An 18,717-nucleotide genomic window follows, 5' to 3' on the forward strand; every position below is an offset into this window, starting at 1 on the left:
ACCACCTTCCTCATTTTTCTCCCTCCTTCCCTCCCACAACCCCCAACCCACCCTCCCCCCTTGATTTCTTCATTTTTTTTCAAAAACAAAAAAAATCTTACCCTTGATGTACATTGTCAATCTAGTCTACAATTATAGCTATGTTTTTTTTTTAAATGTAATATTCAGGACTGGAGCTGTGGCTCAGGTGGTAGAGCTGCTGCTGAGAGCAAGAAAGCTAGAGCTCGAGGCCGCGAGTTTAAGCCCCAAAAGGACTGTTTTCAAATGATAAAGATTTGGGTACAATTGCTTTGGTTTCTGAGTTGGTTGGGAAGTTGGAAGCCTTTGCATTATTAATATTATGTCCTTGCTAATATTCAGAGAGCTACAGAGGGCCCCACCCTGAAAGCTTTATTAAAACTTGCCCTGAAATTGTGAAGCTGTGGTCCTGTCTGCTAAAGCCCAATGGCTGGCTATAACATGCGGCTTGTCACCCTTTATAAGATAATAATAGACTTAAATAAAGTAGAAGATAGTTGTATTTTTAAAAAGCTGGAACATAGCTGGGTGCTGGTGGCTTATGCCTGTAATCCTAGCTACTCAGGAAGCTGAGATCTGAGGATTGTGGTTTGAAGCCATCCTGGGCAAGAAAGTTGGTCCAATAAACTACTCAGAAAAAGCTGGAAATGGTGTTGAGGCTCAAGTGGTCGAGTGCTAGCCTTGAGTATAAAGCAGCTCAGGGACAGCACCCAGGCCTTGAGTTCAAGCTTCAGGACCAGCCAAAAAAACAAAAACCAACCCCTCAATTCCGCGCCCCCCCCACCAACCTGAAACATGAAACTTTTTTATACTGATGTTGCAATTGGCAAATCTGAAAAGAAAAGCCCAACCCCATGCACAATTGAGGACCTACAAAAAAAATCCCCCAGCAGTAGAGGTTTGAAGTCAGGATCGCTCCAGCCCTTGAAATTGGCAGTGACTGGTGCTGGCTTCAGTTGTAGAGCTGCCTTCCGGCATAATCTTAGTGGTGGGAGAGGGGAGCAGCGCCCGGCTCAGCCAGGGTGCTCTGGGGTGCTTGCTGTGGGGTGATCACCATGTGTTTCCACTGTGTTTTGTTTTTCAGACATTATAAGAAGCGGTGCCAGGGGCGCATGCGCAAGCACGTGGGCGACCTGTGTCTCCAGGCCGGGATGCTGCAGGACTCCCTGGTGCATTACCACATGGCCGTGGAACTTCTCCGCTCTGTGAACGACTTTCTGTGGCTGGGCGGTAAGGCTGAGTGGTCACAGAGTCCTGCTAGTTAGCGCTCTGGTCCGTTCCTGTGGCTGGGGATGAAGCTGTCTGGTCACAGTGCTCTGATCTGTCCTTGTGTCAATGCTGTTGGATTGAATCAGACAAAACCATAAAAGAGTCTGGCAGGAAGGGCAGGAAGGACTAGCAGCCAGTCTGTGTTGGTTGCCTTGAGGGTTTGTGGCAGTCCTGGGCCTTATCCTAAGCTGCCCACTTCAGCCTGCCTGAGCTGCGTCCTGGGAAAGAGCCTCGAGCTTCTTCCCTTTTGCATGGAGCCCTCTGTGGGTTACCATTGTCACCACCTCCGCCTCTCACATCCCATGCCCCGAGCCTCCTCCATACACCCAGACGGGGAACACACAGAGGGCAGACTTGTATTCATCCCCAAACTGAATGATATATTGTAGTCACTGCAACACTGTGGACCTTGGAAGCGAGGTGTAAGGCCACACGCATTGGGTTCCATTGATAAGAAATACCTGGAGTCGTCAGTCCACAGAAGAAGCTGCAGGATCCCTGTCGCCCAGGGATGGGAGAAAGTGTGCGAAGGGACTGAATATGGGGTCGGAGGCCTTTGGAGGTATGGGAATATCCTGGCATCTGGCAGTGATGATGTTGGTACAACTTTGAAATGTGGAAAACTGCTGAATTGTGCCATGGAAGTGGCTTCTTATTGTACACGAATCACCTCAGTTTTAAACATTAAAAGAGCAGAAAGTCTGTCTGGAAGAACAGCTTTTTTGGCTCTGGCATTCCCACAGAGCTGGAGCCCTGTAGGGGGGAGTGCTCGGGCTGGCAGGGCTTGGATGGGCACTTTTGCCCTTCAGAGAGGAGTCACCTGGGGTGGAGATTGGTGTGAACAGGGCATGTTCACCATGCAGTGTATTTTTTTTTGAGGGGGTCCCATAATTCCCACAGGATAGATTTTTTTTTTGGCCAGTCCTAGGGTTTGAACTCAGGGCTTTGGCACTGTCCCTGAACTTTTATTTTGCCGAAGCACTACTTCCTGCTTTTTCTGTTTATGTGATACTGAGGAATCAAACCCAGGGCCTCGTGCATGCTAGGCAAGCACTCTACCCCTAAGCCACATTTCCAGCCCCCAAAAGCGATGTTTGTAATGACTGAATGGGGCTTCGTCTTGAGAGTGACTATTGAGGGTAGACACTGTCAGACACTTAGAATAGAACAAGTCAGAATGAAGTGATGAAGTTGGTTATAGAAATTTAGTGGCGAGCACCGTTAGTATAAGACATACTTGAATGGCCTCATGTAATTCCATAGTTTGGCTTCTTACAGAGGGGAAGCAGGTGGGGCCTGGAATAGTGGGATGGAAAGAGGTGCAGATGAGGTGTTAGCATGGCACAGAGACAGACTGTGCCCGTCACTTTGTGGGAGCAGGGCTCGGGGAGGACTCGCCGCAGGTTGCTGGCACAAGCCAGTCTCTCAGCACGTGTGAGATAAGGGCGGGCAGTCGGCGCTTGCTGGGGCACAGGCAGTGCGCTAGCCTCCTCGCTCCCTGCGTGCTGAGGAACTCCTGATAGAGAGGCCCTGGCTGTCGAGGAGGCCTTTGCCTCCTTCCCCGACCTGCTCTGAGGGTCTCGACAAGTTAGTTGGCCGGGGGCCACAGGTCTGGTGTGGGAGTGACTGAATGTAGACTCCACTGGGAGGATCAAGCAGGCTTTAGTAAATCGCGTGCCTTCCTGCCACTGTGCGATTTTTGTTTGGGAGAACACTTATTTTCCATAAAAATATTCACTTATTATCACTATGAAGGAATGAACACCTACATCTTCAAGGCAAAGGACTTAGAAAACACTGGCAGTCTCGGTTTTATTTTCCACCTTGGTAAATATCTGCAGTGGGAACCACATTTACAGAAAGGGTTCTGTGTTTTTTTTTAGTAAATCTTAAGCACATCAAGAAGTTTTGAACCCTCCTAAAAGTTCCTTGAGTTTTCTTAAGTTTCTGTGTGCAGCAAAACTTTTTAGGTTTGATGTTTGTTTGGGGATATTGGCTTTCCCAAATGAGCCACCTGTTGCAATTTGAGTCGTCAACTAGACCACTTACTGACTGTCCTTTCTCACGCCAGCTGCCTTGGAAGGGTTGTGTTCTGCCTCTGTCATCTACCACTACCCTGGGGGAACTGGCGGGAAGATGGGGGCTCCAAGGCTCCCTGGAAACTCACTTCCTTCGGAAGCAGCCAACAGACACCGGCCAGGTGGGTGCTTTTCCTCCAGGCTGAGTTCACTTGTCGTTTGTAAAATAAGCAAGAGTTCGTTGTTTTGTTTCTGGAGTTAGGTTGGACCATTGCCTACATCGAGTGTAAACTCTATTGACTCAGAAATTTTGCATGTGAGATGATTTCTTTCTGACTACTTATAGATCTTAGTGAGCATAGTCGAAGGCTTACAGCCGCTGGTTGACTCTGCATGGAATAGGGGGACTGGTGGCTCTGTCCTGGGCCTTTTCCATCATTCCTAGGTAGTAAGTGAAGCTGGTCCCCAAATCATTTCTCTCCTTCTACTTCCCTCCCTCCCCATCCTTCCTTCCTTCCTTCCTTCCTTCCTTCCTTCCTTCCTTCCTTCCTTCCTTCCTTCCTTCCTTCCTTCCTTCCTTCCTTCGTGTGTGTGTTTGTATGTATGTATGTGTGTGTGTGTGTGTGTGTGTGTGTGTGTGTGTGTGTGTGTTATGGGGCTTGAACTCAGGGCCTGGGTGTTGTCTGTAAGCTTTTGTGCTCAAGGCTAGTGTTTTACCTCTTGAGCTACAGTTCCTGCTTTTTGGTAGTTAGTTGAAGATAAGAGACTCATAGACTCTCCTGCCCTGAATTGCATTTTCTGGTTGATGATGTTCTAATGACTGAAGCTTGATTAGCACCAAGGAAGAGAAGGAACAGATCCACAAATGCTGAGTGAACCTGAACTTTGACCTTTCATGAATGCACTTGCCTTTAATGGTCATGACGGTAACGAATGATGCCAAACTCAAGGCCAGCACTGAAGCTATCTCTGAGAGGTTTTGGATGTCCTCCTGAGGAAGCAAGCCATGTTCTCACCCCCCCCCCCCGCCCCGACCTCCCGCCCTGAAAAGAGTAGTTAATGTGTGTTGGATGGGAGAGCCCAATCTGAATTTCTTCTTCCATGAATCCTCCCCCCCTCCCCACTCCTCTACCATCAGTCTGTGTGAACCAGGGGCCACAGCAGGCCCTCTGAGTCCAGGCATGCTATGTGTGGCCTGCTCAGATAAAGCCATAATGGTTCTTCAGGCTATATAATTATTTGTGGCAGAAACACGTGCCTGGTGGTCTCTCAGTTGTTGGATTCTATACATCTTGTGGGTTGGAAGGCTGTTTGCTGCCTCCTGGCTGGGTCACACCAGGCCGCTAGGCTTTGAGTTTTCCTCCTGGTATAATCACTGCCCTGCTCTGGGAGGACGGCCTTGGAGTGGCATTGCTTGCTCTCTGGGCTCCCAGTGCTAACTGCAATACACAAGGAAGGGGAAAGCAAGTCATTTCTCTTAAGAGAAGTCCTCCGCACCCCCAGCAGTTCTTGCTGCGGGTTTGCTTTTCATTTATTTTGTTTGTGCATTTGGGCTGCTAATGTGTTAACCCCCACCGATAGGATTAGCAAGACTAGAGACTTCTTAGGGTAGTGTTTCACCTTTTGCCCTTGATGAACATAGACAAAGGACGTTTCAAGCAGGACTTTCTGTGGAGTACAGAAAAGTCTTTACTTAGCGTTGTAGTGTAGGACACCTGGGAACTTGTCTCTGTGGAAGGAGGCTGTGGGGAAAACATTCTGCGATGCCCCTATGACAGCTGGAGGGGAGGAAGCAGTGGGGGGGGTCACCTGCAGCTGGGGCGAGCTCAGCTGTGAGCTCCCAAGCAGACCGCAGTTGAACAAGAGGGAAGGTTCCATCTCCTCTGGGTTTTACTCCTAAGGTCAGGCAGTTGGATTGGCAGTGTCATCTTAATGCAGGCGTCACTGAGGCTAGTGTGCTAGCGTTCTCCTTGTAGCTCACAGACAAAACATCTCAGGTCTCACGGCAGCAGGAAAAGAGCCTGTGCCGGTGTCAGTGTCAGCATCAGCATGAGCTGGAACAACTTGCGTATTGCTCTTTGTTCCTCAGTTTCCTGGTCTGTACAGTGGGGCAGTGGCACCCCCCCCCCCCCCCCGTGTGGAGAGTGGGTTCTGGTACTGGCAGGGGTTCTGTGCATTGTTTCTGTTGTGTTTGAGAAACTTCACTTCCTTGGCATTCAAATATTAGGGCTACCAAATTCTTCATCCTAAGCTTTGTATGCAGACCTGTAAGTCTTCAGTTTATTCAGAAGTGACTGGCCCTGTGGCAGGGCCTGGCATGCCCAAGGCTGTGAGTTCAGTCCCACACCAGACTGAAAAAAATGATTGAGACCTTTTTTTTTCCAATCAGTCCACAGAAAGTGCTCACTATTGTCTCGTGTTGCTTTTTTCTTTTCTTTGACTGTGGCACTAGGGCTTAAAGTCCAGGCCTTCGTGCTCTGCCACTGGAGCCTTATCCCCAACCTTTTTGCTTTAGTTATTTTTGAGATAGGCTCTCCTGTTTTGCCTGGGCCAGCCTGCACTGCATTCCTCTCACTTAGACCCCTTGACTAGCTGGGACCATAAATGTACCCCACCGTACCTGGCTAGGTGGGATATTGGAGGTGGGGTCTTACTTTTTGCCCAAGTTGGCTTCCAATTATAAATCCTCTTAATTTTTGCCTCCTGAGTAGCTGGGATTATGGATATGCCATAACCATCTGCCTAACTTTGTGTGTGTGCGTGCGTGTGTTTGCGTGTGTGCGTGTGTGTGTGCATGTGTGTGCATGCATGCGTGCGTGTGTATGCGTGCATGCGTGTGCTCCAGTCCTGGGGCCTAAACTCGGCTCAGACACTGTCTCTGAGCTTTCGTGCTCAACGCTAGCATTCCATCACCCTAGCCATTGTTCGACTTTTGGCTTTTTTGGTGGTGGCTAATTGAAGTTAAGAGTCTCATGGGCTCTTCTGCCCAGTCTGCCTTCAAATTGTGATCCTCAAATTTCAGCCCCTTGAATAGCTAGCACTACAGATGTGAGCCACTGGTGTTTGGCTAATAAACTTCTGAACCAGATGTCTCAGCCTCCTGGGAACTGGAATTACAGGCAAGTGCTACCTCCCGTGTCTGGCTTTTAAATGCTTCTTTATGGTTATCTCACTTTTCAGTCCCTCTGAACCCAGTAATACTCATCATCCATCACCAAAATCATGTAGCAGGGCTGGGCATGGCTTGGCGGTGGAGCCTGTGTTTATCATTCCCAAAGACCTCTTATGTCCCCGCATTGGGGAGGAAAACAATGGGTTACCTAGCTGTGGTCCACCCCGTACCCTTAGGAGGGAGGCGTAGTATCCGTGCTTTACTCTGGTCCCTTGGTAGCTGGCATTTGTGGGTAGGAGCCCTCTTTTTGCAGGTTAGGGAACTGAGGCCTGGTGACTGCTCCAAACCATTAGCATGAGTGGCAAGGTTAGGATGTGAACATGAGTTGGCCTGACTTTACAAGAACAGAGGGTGGTGAATGAACATGAGAGACAGCAGTGGCAGCAGTTTAAGCTGTTACAGTGTTCCACTAGTAGGCTTTTTTCCTGCTCACAAGTGAAGATTGGGTGTTTTTATGTTCCTCTTTTTTTTTTTTTTTTTGGTCGGTTGTGGGGTTTGAAGTGGGTCTGGGTGCAGTCCCTGAACTCTTCAACCCAAGGCTAGGGCTCTACCGCTTTGAGGCACAGTGCCACTTCTGGTTTTCTGGTGGTTAATTGGAGATAAGATTGTCTTGTTCAGGCTGGCTTGGAACCACTGTCCTCAGATCTCAGCCTCCTGAGTAGCTAGGATTACAGGCATGAGCCACCAGTGCCTAGCGCCAGCCGTGGGGCTTGAACCAGGGCCTGGGCACTGTGAGACTCTTAGCCTGTAGCCTTTATGGAGGCATTGAGCAGGCCCACAATGCACGTGTGGCTTTATGATTGCGGACTCTCTGCCAGTCATTTACCTTTGGTATAGAGCAAAATACAAAGACGAAGAAGCTTTGTGGCAGACTGCTAAGAGTCTCAGCCTCCCCGTGTAAAAGGAAGGGGCTGGGCCAGTTTGAGAGTCCTGCTCCTGGACTAGTTTCTGTGAGCCTGTCTGTTTCGTTTATATTCAGGATGTTACACTTTTAGATTAATTACCAAACCCCTGCCACCTGCCCTGAAGCAGAATTGAGTTCGTGCTAGCGAGGCTTTAGTTATGGTCTCCTAACACCGCCTTTAAAAAGCCTGCTCATTTTTCCTTGTGATGCAGCAGCCTGGGAAGGCGGTCCAGGGACGTGCCATAGGTGGCGCTGTTGCATCTGGTTTTGAAGGCTCGGTTTTCCTATTTGTAAAAGACTTCAATGTGTTCCTTTAATTTGATTTCTTCATTTAATGCTTCATAATAGCATGGTGTAATAGCACGGTGTCCATTATATCTAGGTACCTGGAAAAAAGAATTCTAGTTATATCTTATTTTTGTTCTGTTAGCTCAGCGTGAAAACTTGAGGAGTGCCAAGAGAGCAGTGGGGAGATTGGCTTCTCTAGCAATATTAGAAGGCAGCCATGATTGTATTCAGAGAGGGAGGAATCATCTCTGTCGCTCCTTAAAGCAGAAAAGAGTGTTGAGCTCCCTGAGCTTTGACTCTCTGCAGTAGCTTATTAGTAGGGGGCCATGTGGTCTCATGGGGGAGCCCAGTTTTTCAAGGTTGGCTGGGATGTTTGAGTGCAGATGCCACTCTGAGCCACAGCACCCAGGCAGCTCTTTCTTGGAGGTGAAACGGAGCATCTTTGTACAGTTGTGGGGACTGGAGCAAGTGTGTCTTGGGTTTTTTCTATGATGGCCATTTCCTTAGCTTTTTTATTTTTTTGTGCCGGCCCTGGGTTTTGAACTCAGGGCCTAGGTGCTATTTGTGAGTTTTATTTTGCTTAAGGCTGGTGCTTCTACCACTTGAACCACAGCTCAGCTTTCAGCTTTTTTGTTGACTAGTCGGAGGTAAGAGCCTCATGGACTTTCTTGCCTGGGTTAGCTTTGAACTCTGATCCTTGGATCTTTGCCTCCTGTGTAGCTAGGATTATAGGTGTAAGCCACCAGTGCCTGGCTGTTTCGTTATTTTTATTGTGACTTTCAGATTGAAGTGATTTTTATTGTATTTATTTATTATATTTATTTGTTTTTGTTTTTGTTGCCAGTCCTGGGGCATGGACTCAGGGCCTGAGCACTGTCCCTGGCTTCTTTTTGCTCAAGGCTAGCACTCTACTTCTTGAGCCACAGCGCCACTTCCGGCTTTTTTCTGTATATGTGGTGCTGAGGAATTGAACCCAGGACTGCATGTATATGAGGCGAGCACTTTGCCACTAGGCCATATTCCCAGCCCCTTTATTCTGTATTTAAAAATAGAGATTGCTACATATAAGACAGCTCTTACCATAATTGTATCAGTATAATAATCATGGGGCTTGTTCTTTGTATAGAAAACTCTTAATAAGGGTACATCTTATTGGAATATACCTTTTTATTAAAATGTTAAGAATAATAGCTAATGATAAACATTATTCTTGGAAAAGGATGATGGGAAATTTTGTTCTGAACAGAAGATTGATTGGTTGTCACTGATATTTGGGTAATTTGGTAGATGATGAGGACTTTGATAAGCTTCTTGATAATAGCAAAGTTAATTGCTTATATTTGAAACTACAAAGCTACCGTCTAAACATTGGATATCCTTAGCTTGGTGAAATGATCAGTAATTGTGTGTGTGTATGTATGTATGTCAGTATGTGTATCCATGTGCATGTGTGTATATGAGAGAAAGATTGCTTATATTTGAAACTAACTACAAAATTACTTTCTAAACATTTGATATCCTTAGCTTGATGAAGTGTTCAGTAATTGTGTGTGTATATGTCAGTATATGTATATATGTTCATGTGCATGTGTGTGTGAGAGAGAGAGAAAGGGAGAGAAAGAAATGGAGATTGGATGAGATTTTAGGGAATAGTTGTAAATTCCATATTGTTTTCTGGTACCTTTTTTCATTCTAGGGTGCTGGAACAGATTTGCACAAATAATATTCCTTGGTTTTGTCACTTAGCTTATTTGAAAATAAATCCTCTTCTTATTTAAGAGGCATTAGAAGCATAAGCTTAAAAGGGGGAGAGGGAAGAGACAAGGAGAGACCCTCTGGAATTTGCTTTTCATTCCTGTTTCTTCTTCTGTGGTTTAAAAGCACTGTGCTTGTAACACACTGTTATTCAAGGTTGCTTTTCTGATCAGATACAAGTGTCGCAGATTTGTCAAGGGTATGTGAATTGGGAAATGTGCTTTAGTCGTTATCTTGAAAAGTAGTTTTATTTTTCCAATAAAAGACCATGATCTGTTCTTTCTTCCAGGGGCACAAGAAGTTCTCATTGATCCAGGTACATGATCTACATGCTTAGTTTCTTTTGATTATTTTTTTTTAAGTGCTTGTTCATGGTGGTGTGAATGAATGGTTAAAATTTCTGGATTGTAATCTCATTTGAACATTCTGATTTAAATGACTTTAAATCAGAACTGTTGAAACTGGCTGTCGTTTGGTCCTTGTTGGATGGGCGCCTGTTGCTTTGTGTTGCCTGTTGAAGAGGACTTTCCCTGCACTCGCATGGTGATTGAATGACTTGAAAACTGTGCCTTTAAATCTTGGAATGCCCTGAGCATGTTTCCCCCTCTGAATCCATTCACAGACACCGCCGCTCTGCTCTTGCTCCGGCTTGTGCTCCTTTCCACACAGATTTGAATTCCCCCTGCATCTCCCATATGTGTACTTAGAAGGGACAGCTATTCTGCATTTCCTTTTAAACTCACTTTCCCCTCTTAACACCTTCGGTAATTAATACAGCAAAGCCCTACTTTATCGCAGTGCTTAATTATTTCATGATGAATTCAGCCATTTTCTGGCTTAATCAGAAACTACCATCAGAGTAAGTAATAGAAACACGACAAATGCCTTGCTCTGAAGAATGCAAAGCAGCCAGCGGTGCCTACGTGGGTTCTGGGCGTGAGCTGTTGTAGTTCACTTCACTGTGGGTCTTGTTTCTGGAGTGGAGTAGCATCAGGTTTGTCAACTCTCATTTCTGAACCTGTGTCCAGCCTCTTCTGTGAGGATAATCTGTAGAAGGGGCTGTCTAAAGTGTAGAGGAGGGGCATCGAAGCTTTCCTTTGCTTTTGGGAAACCTGAGCTGCTAAGAGAAAACAACCTGAGGGTTCCCTGTGATTGAAAAGCAGAGGTTTCTGCCTGCACTCATGAGAATGAGGCTGAGAAGCTGAGTGGTGGTACACTCAAGCAATCCCAGCACTCAAGCTGAGCCAGGAGGGTCCTTTTTTTTTTTGAATACAGTTAAAAAATTTAAAATAAATGTATTTTTTTTTCAAAAATTCGATGTATATCCTACAAAATTCAGAAGAATGGGTGAGACTGTTGAAAAGGGTGATATTGATCAAGATATATTGTATTCGTAAACTGCTTTCTTAAATGAAAACGCCGTTGTACAACTACTTGATAATTAAGAAAAATAAAAAGTAGAGTTTTTATTATCTTTAAATAGTCATGCAAGGGGACTTCAATTCAACATATCAATTTAGGGGCACAATCCATTTTGATCAGTGTCACCCCTTCCAACATTATCTCTCCCTATTTATTCCAGCCCTTTCTGTCTCCTCAAGTTCCCTAGTTACATTTTCACATATGGATATCGAGTATTTGTCCATTCTTCTTCCATTCATCTACCCTCCCTCCCCTAGGTCTCACTCCCCTAAGATGAGACGCGGGTCCAGCCAGGGTGAGGAGAGCAGAATGGCCTGGGCGCTTGCTCCGTGGCTTATTTTCACAACAAATTGTCTCCTCCATCACTCTGGCAGTTCAGCTTCTCAGCTCCTGATTTGCATTTTAAATGGACTGATTCTTTTTCCAAGCTTTTTTTTTTTTTTCTTGTGGTTTCTGGGTATTTTGTGTACACTCAGCAAGCACTTAATTCAATTAAAACAATCTTTTGGCTAACTGCATTTGATTCATACTTGCTTTGCCTATTTTCATGTAGAGAGCAGTTTATGCCAATAATAAAAGTAATCGATTTGCACTTGTCAGCCTGTTCTCCGGTGCTTTTTAAGTTTTTAGACAGCTTTAATATAAACCACTCATTTCTGGTGGTCAGTTCAGTTAGCGTATTCAGAACTGTGCAAGCACCACTGTAGTCCGTTTTCATCACCCCATCAGGAAGCCCGTGTGCGCCCACCTGGGGACAGTCCCCACTGCTGTCCTGCCCCGCTCCAGGCAGCGGAATCACTCCCTGCTCACCTGTGCTTTCCTGCTCAGCACAGGTCACGGAGGGCACTGCCAGCAGTGCTCTTTTGGGACTGGCTTCTTCACCGTAGTCTGTAAGGCCCAGCCTCCGCAGTAGCACACGGTGGCCTCACTGCCCCTGAGTGTCAGCCCGCTGTCTCTCCAGTCTGTCGCTTGTGGGTCATCTGCATTATTTTCATTCTTCAGCTCTTGTGGACAGTAATAAGTTGGACACTGATGTGCCCGGCTTTGTGTGGTTGGTGCCTGAAGCTCTCATGTTTGTGTCTTGGAGGTGGGTTTGTTGGGTCATTTGGTAACTCAGTGTCTAGCAACAACAACTACTGCTACTACGACTCTTCTCCTCTTCCTTCTTCTTCTATTACCGAGGCTTGAACGCATGCCTGGGCACTGTGTCCTTTTTGTTGTTGTTCAAGCCTGTTGCTCTACCACTTTATCCACATTGCAAATTAGAGTCTCACAAACGTTTCTGCCCAGGTTGGTTTGAAATCTTGATCTTCAGATATCCGGCTCCTGAATAGCTAGGATTACAGGCATGAGCCACCAGTGCTGGGCAGTGTTTAACTTCTTGAGAAACTGCCAGATTATTTTCAAAAGTGCCTGTGCCACTTTACATTCCCTCTAGCATCTGTATGTGAGTTCTGTTTTCTGATTTTTTTTTTTTTTTTTTTTGGCTAGTCCTGGGGCTTGGACTCAGGGCCTGAGCACTGTCCCTGGCTTCTTTTTGCTCAAGGCTAGCACTCTACCACTTGAGCCACAACACCACTTCCGGCTTTTTCTTTATATGTGGTTCTGAAAAATCAAACCCAGGGCTTCAAGCATGCTAGGCAAGCACTCTACCACTAGGCCACATTCCCAGCCTGTGAGTTCCATTTTCTCTGCCTTAGCAGCTGGGGCCTTTGGATTCCTGGTGAATGAAAGGTGATATTTCACTGTTGATTTTTTCCCCCCTTAATACCAGGTCTTGAGCTCAGGGCCTTGAACTTGTTTGGTTTACTTGCTTAGCTGATGCTCTACCACTTAAGCTGTGCCTACAATCTGGCCTTTTGCTGGTTAATTTGAGGTGGAGTCTATTCATAAACTTTTCTGCCTGGGCTGGGTGGCTTCAAGCCTTAACCCTCCAGATCTCAGGTAGGAGGATTACAGCATGAGCTTCTAGTGCCTGACTCTCAAGTCAGTTTGATTTGCATTTCCTGTACAGTTAAATGAGTATTTCTTCATGAGCCCACTGGTATAGAGACACACACACACACACACACAGACACACACACAGACACACACACAGACACACACACAGGTATATTTCCTTTGGAAAATGTCCTCTCAGGTCCTTTAGTCATTTTTAACTGGGTTATGTATCTTTTCATTAGTGGGTTACAACATTTCCTTTTCCTCCATATTTATGACGCGCAGAATCCTGGGCTGGCATTGGGCATTCTTGTCCAGTAGCTCGGTTAAAGCATGGTATTCATCAGTCCCTGTCTTAGGATAGGCTTGACAACAGAGTCTGTTGTTTTTGTTACAAGGGAAAAGATCACAGCAATACCCCTGTCACCTGCCGAAAGCAGCTCGAGGATCAAGCAGAGTTCCACTAACCACATGGGCATTTCTGCTAATTTTAGAACCATCCTTGACATACCACGGTCACACAGCAGAGCAGGTGCATTAACTAGACTTGACAAGAGAAGCAGAGTGTGGGTCACGTGCCTTCATTAAAATATTTTGCCTTGGTGTCAGTAACAAGTACCCATGAATAAACAAAAATAAGTTCATATTTATAAGGGATGTGGGGGCTGCCTTCACGGTATAGGGTGTACTTTTTTTGGCTGTTTTCAGAGCACTTGATATTTTTTCAACAGTGTTCAAAAACTAGAACTCTATTTAAAAAATCATCAGCTAGCTTATCTTGGTCTATGCACAGAAGTCCATGTCGCTTTAGTAAATTTTGTTTTCATTCCATGTACTAGAGTTAGAGTTGCAGGATTTCTGGGTCTTTCCATATGTGTGGAGTTGGCTGTCAAGTATGGTTTTTCTTTGTTTCTTGGGTTTTCATTACTCTGTTAGGATTTTTTTTTTTTTTTTTTTTTTTTTTTTTTTTTTGCCAGTCCTGGGCCTTGGACTCAGGGCCTGAGCACTGTCCCTGGCTTCTTCCCGCTCAAGGCTAGCACTCTGCCGCTTGAGCCACAGCACCGCTTCTGGCCGTTTTCTGTATATGTGGTGCTGGGGAATCAAACCTAGGGCCTCGTGTATCCGAGGCAGGCACTCTTGCCACTAGGCCATATCCCCAGCCTCTGTTAGGATTTTTGAAAAATAATTTGGCTTAGTAAGATATGTATGCTTCCTGAGGGGCGTTAACCTTGTCCTTTTAAACCTTTATGAAATATACTCTTTTTAGGAAGGGGATGATAGTAGAGTTTGGAATTCAAGGCTTTTAACCCCTTGATTACCAGTTGAGTTGAGCCATGTCCCCTGCCCTGGTGTTCATTTTTTTTTTTTTTTTTCCAGTCCTGGGGCTTGGTCTCAGGGCCTGAGCACTGTCCTTAGCTTTTTTTTGCTCGAGGCTAGCACTCTGCCACTTGAACCACAGCGCCACTTCTGGCCGTTTTGTCTATATATGTGGTGCTGGGGAATGGAACCCAGGGCTTCATGTATATGAGGCAAGCACTCTTGCCACTAGGCCATATTCCCAGTCCCCCTGTTGTTCATTTTAAAAAGCTGGTATTAGGGCTTGAACTCAGGGCTTAGATACTGTTCCTTAGCATTTTTGCTCAAAGCCTAGCTATCTACCATTTCAGTTATAGCTCTACTTCTGACTTTTTGTTGACTAATCGGAAATAAGAGTCTCAAAATGTTTCCTGCCCAGTCTGGCTTTGAGTTGTGATCCTCATATTGCAGCTTCCTGAGTAACTAGTATTACTACCAGTTCCCAAGCCCAACATTTTAGAGTTTTTTTTTTTTTTGCCAGTCCTAGGGCTTGAACTCAGGGCCTGAGCACTCTACTACTTGAGCCACAGTGCCACTTCTGGGCTTTTCTGTTTATGTGGTACTAAGAACTCGAACCCAGGGCTTCATACATGCTAAGTAAGCATTCTGCCACTAAGCCACATTCCCAGCCCTTAAGTTTTTAGTTTTTTGTTTTTTACAAAACAATTTGTTAGTTATTTTCTTTCCTTTTTTTTTGGCCAGTCCTGGGCCTTGGACTCAGGGCCTGAGCACTGTCCCTGGCTTCCTTTTTGCTCAAGGCTAGCACTCTGCCACTTGAGCCACAGCGCCACTTCTGGCCGTTTTCTGTATATGTGGTGCTGGGGAATTGAACCCAGGGCCTTGTGTATACGAGGCAAGCGCTCTTGCCACTAGGCCGTATCCCCAGCCCCGCTCCTTTTTTTTTTTTTTGTCTGTCATGGGACTTGAACTCTGGGCCTGGATGCTGTCCTTGAGCTTTTCAGCTCAAGGCTAGTACTCTACCACTTTGAACCACAGTGCCACTTCTAGTTTTCTGGTGGTTAATTGGAGATAAGAGTCTCACAGGCTTTCCTGCCCAGGTGGCTTTGAACCATGATCCTCAGATCTCATCCTGCTGAATAGCTAGGGTTACAGGTGTGAGCTACTGGCACCTGGCTTATTGTCTGTTCATACTTAAATTTTTTTCAAGGAGTAGATGTTTTGACAAATAAGTTGTTGCTGTGTGTGGTAGCATGCACCTATAATCCCAGCTAATTGGAAGGCAGAGGTAGAAGGATAGTGGCTTGAGGCCAGCCTGCGCAAATAAAGGAGAAACAAACTCAAAATGAGAAGACTTGGGGTATAGCTCAAGTGGTGGATCACATAGCTAGCAAATACAAAGCTGTGTTCAATCTCCAGTTCTGCCTCAAAATAACTTCTTCCTTATCATAGAAATCATGTTTATCTCAGTGTCCTAATAAACTTGTTCACCTACAAAAAAGAAAGAAAAACCAGCCATGTTTATTGTAGAGACTTTAGAAAACAAAGATAAATGAAATGGATACATTTAAAAATTACTCACCCAAGGTAGGTCATGTGAAATTTGTAATTGGGAAATGTAAGTTCTTTCTCAAAATTTTTGTTTTTTTCTTTCAAGATGGTTTGTGATTATTCTGTGTCCCTTGAGTTGCTATGTAAACTTAGGGTCACATAATCAGTTTCTGCAAATAATTCAGCTGGGATTTTCCTAGTGATTAATTTGAATCTGTGGATCATATCAAAGGTGTTGCCATCTTAAGAATATGACATCTTCCAGTGCATGGACGTTGACGTGGCTGTCCTTCTAGTTATCTCTCCCCAGGCCTCGTGTGCTAGGCAAGTGCTCTGTCATTGAGCCCTAGGCCAGCCCTGTCTTTATCATTTTTTCAGCAATATTTTGAGATTTGGGATTTTGGGTTAAATTTCCTCCTCTTCTTCTTCCTCCTCTTCCTCCTTTTCTTCTTCTTCCTCCTCTTCTTCATCCTTTTTTTTTTGTACCAGTCCAGGGGCTTCAACTCGGGGCTTTGGTGCTGTCCCTGAGCTTCTTTTGCTCAAGGCTAGCTCTCTACCACTTGAGTCACAGCTCTACTTGGGCTTTATTTTTGTTTTTTGGTAGTTTAGTGGAGATTATAGTCCCACAGACTTTCTTGGCGGGGCTGGCTTCAAAGGACAGTCCTCAGATCTTAGCTTCTTGAGTAGCTAGGATTACAAGCATGAGCCACTGGCTCAGATTCATTCTTAAGTTGTTGCTATTATGAACATAGTTGTTCTCTTAATTTTATTTTCAGATGCTCATTGTAAATGTATGTAAACCCTCTCTTTTTAAAAAAATTTTATTGTTAAGGTGATATATAGAGGGGGTACAGTTACATAATAAGGTAGTGAGTACATTTCTTGTCATATTTGTTCTACCCTCCCTTTCCCTTCCCTAGTTCAGATAAACATATATATTACCCAGTGTACCAAAATCATATACAGTGACCACAGGGGTTACGCCATAGGAAATTCACATAGTACATTAGAAATAACAACAACAATAAAATGCTCCTGTTTCCATCTCTTGGAGTTCATCTTGCTTAGCCGCATCTTATATAATCATATTAAACCCTCTCTTTTGTACATAGATCTTAGATCCTGTAGTCTTGCTGAAGTTTAGCTCTAATAGGTTTTTCAGTGGACTCTTTCGGATTTTGCTCTATGTAAGACCATATTACATGAAAATAGAAACCGTTTTGTCTTCCCCTTCAGAAATATGTCATATTTCTGATCTGAGGGGGAAAACATTTGCCATTTTGCCATTAAGTATAATTGACTATAAGCAAGCACCATTAGCTGTAGTTTTCTCATGTATGCCCTTGATCAAGGTAGAACCATTTTCTGAAATTCCTACGGTACACCGTATTATGGAAGAGTTTTGAATTTGCCAGAATTTGTCCTGTATGTGTTGAGAGAATGATGGCCTTTTGGTCCTTTATTTTGCTCCCACGAGTATTACATTAATTGATTTTCAGATGTTAAGCCAGCCTTACATATCTGAAATAAGTCTCACTTGATCCTGTTGCATAATCCTGTTATATCTTGCTGGATTTGGCTTGCTAGGATCTTGGTGAGAATTTTCTCATCTACTCAGGAGAGATAGTAGTCTGCAGTTTTCTTCTGCTTTGGCTGCCTTTTTCTGGGTTTGAGATCAGGTTATTGTTGGTTTATAGCATGAGTTGGCTAGAGTACCCTCCTCTACTGTGTTTTTGGAAACGTTTGTTAAGAATTGGCATTGATTTATCCTTACATGTTTGGTGGGATTCAACACTGAAGCCACCTGTGCCCTGACTTTTCTTTCTTAGAAATTATTTGATTATTTAATATATTCAGGTTTTCTTTTTCCTTTTCTTCTTCAGTCAGTCTTGGTCATCTGTGTCTTTTTAGGGATTTGCCTGTCTCTAGATTATCTGGCTGATTGGTGTGCATACATCCTTAGTATTTCCTTATAATCTGATTCTGTAAGGTTGCTCTTGCTTTCAGACAGTGTGCCCATTGCTACAAGGGCTGTTGCTTCTTGGCCCTTTGGAAAGTTCACCATGCTGACTCTCTAATTCCAGACACAATCCCAGGATTCCTTGTATTCTGTTTCCATTTACATCTTCCTTCTCCATGTGGGAGAAGCCTGATTCCTAGGGACATCCATACACATTGGCTTTTTTTCCCGCAGCCCTCCATTATGTAGAAAGCCAGCCTCACTGTATGCAGAGATAGGCCTTACTGCTGGTGCCGGGTGCCTTTGTGTGAGAGAGCACAGCAGCCGGGATTGCAGCTCGGTGCCCTCCATGGCATCATCTTGCATTTAAGATGTCATTTCTCTTTGTGGTCCATTATCATATACCCTAGCTTTAAGGATTTTTTTTTTTTTTTGCTTATAAAACCTCATTGTGGTTCCAAAATTAAAACTACAGGGCTGGGAATATGGCCTAGTGGCAAGAGTGCTTGCCTCGTATACATGAAGCCCTGGGTTCGATTCCCCAGCACCACATATATATAGAAAAGGTCAGAAGTGGCTCAAGTGGCAGAGTAACCCTTGAGCAAAAAGAATCCAGGGACAGTGCTCAGGCCCTGAGTCCATGCCCCAGGACTGGCAACAAAAACAAAACACATAAACAAATAAAACTACAAAAACTACGAAAAGGTAGAGGTGTGTCACTTCCTGTCTGTCCTCTATTTCCTTCCAATATAGGAGGTAACTGCTTTCACTTCTTATGGATGTCTTTTTTTTTTTTTTCTTTTTCTGGTCCTGGGGCTTAAACCCAGGCCTAGGCATTGTTTCTGAGCTTGTTTACTCAAGACTAGTGCACTACCACTTGAGCAGTAGCTCCACTTCCCGACTTTTGGTGGTTAATAGGTAAGGAGAGTCCATTGACTTTCCTGTCCTGACTGGCTTTGAGCCTTAATCCTCAGGTCTCAAGTCATAAGCCGGCACTGGCACCGGGCTGGGTTTCTTAAAAAAAAAAAAAATAAGATGGAGGTTTTTCTTGTGCTAAAAGGATAGTATATCCTTTTTCCTCCCAAGTGTTCAAGATGCAACTTAG

At 44.8% G+C, this 18,717-nt stretch overlaps 1 protein-coding gene across 2 annotated transcripts in view; it reads left to right on the plus strand.

The window, feature by feature from the left end:
• Positions 1–18,717, plus strand: part of Trappc9 (trafficking protein particle complex subunit 9) — a 407,886-nt gene that overhangs the window by 15,164 nt on the left and 374,005 nt on the right. Inside the window, exons 3-5 of one of the 2 annotated variants that reach the window (XM_048358924.1) lie at positions 1,103–1,248; positions 3,359–3,487; positions 9,714–9,740. In XM_048358924.1, coding sequence (XP_048214881.1) covers positions 1,103–1,248; positions 3,359–3,487; positions 9,714–9,740 — 302 coding nt within the window. The remainder of the gene's footprint in view (positions 1–1,102; positions 1,249–3,358; positions 3,488–9,713; positions 9,741–18,717) is intronic. The other variant, XM_048358925.1, reaches the window with a different exon arrangement.

Source organism: Perognathus longimembris, chromosome 12 (genome assembly GCF_023159225.1).
Source record: "Perognathus longimembris pacificus isolate PPM17 chromosome 12, ASM2315922v1, whole genome shotgun sequence".
Taxonomy (NCBI): Eukaryota; Metazoa; Chordata; class Mammalia; order Rodentia; family Heteromyidae; genus Perognathus; species Perognathus longimembris.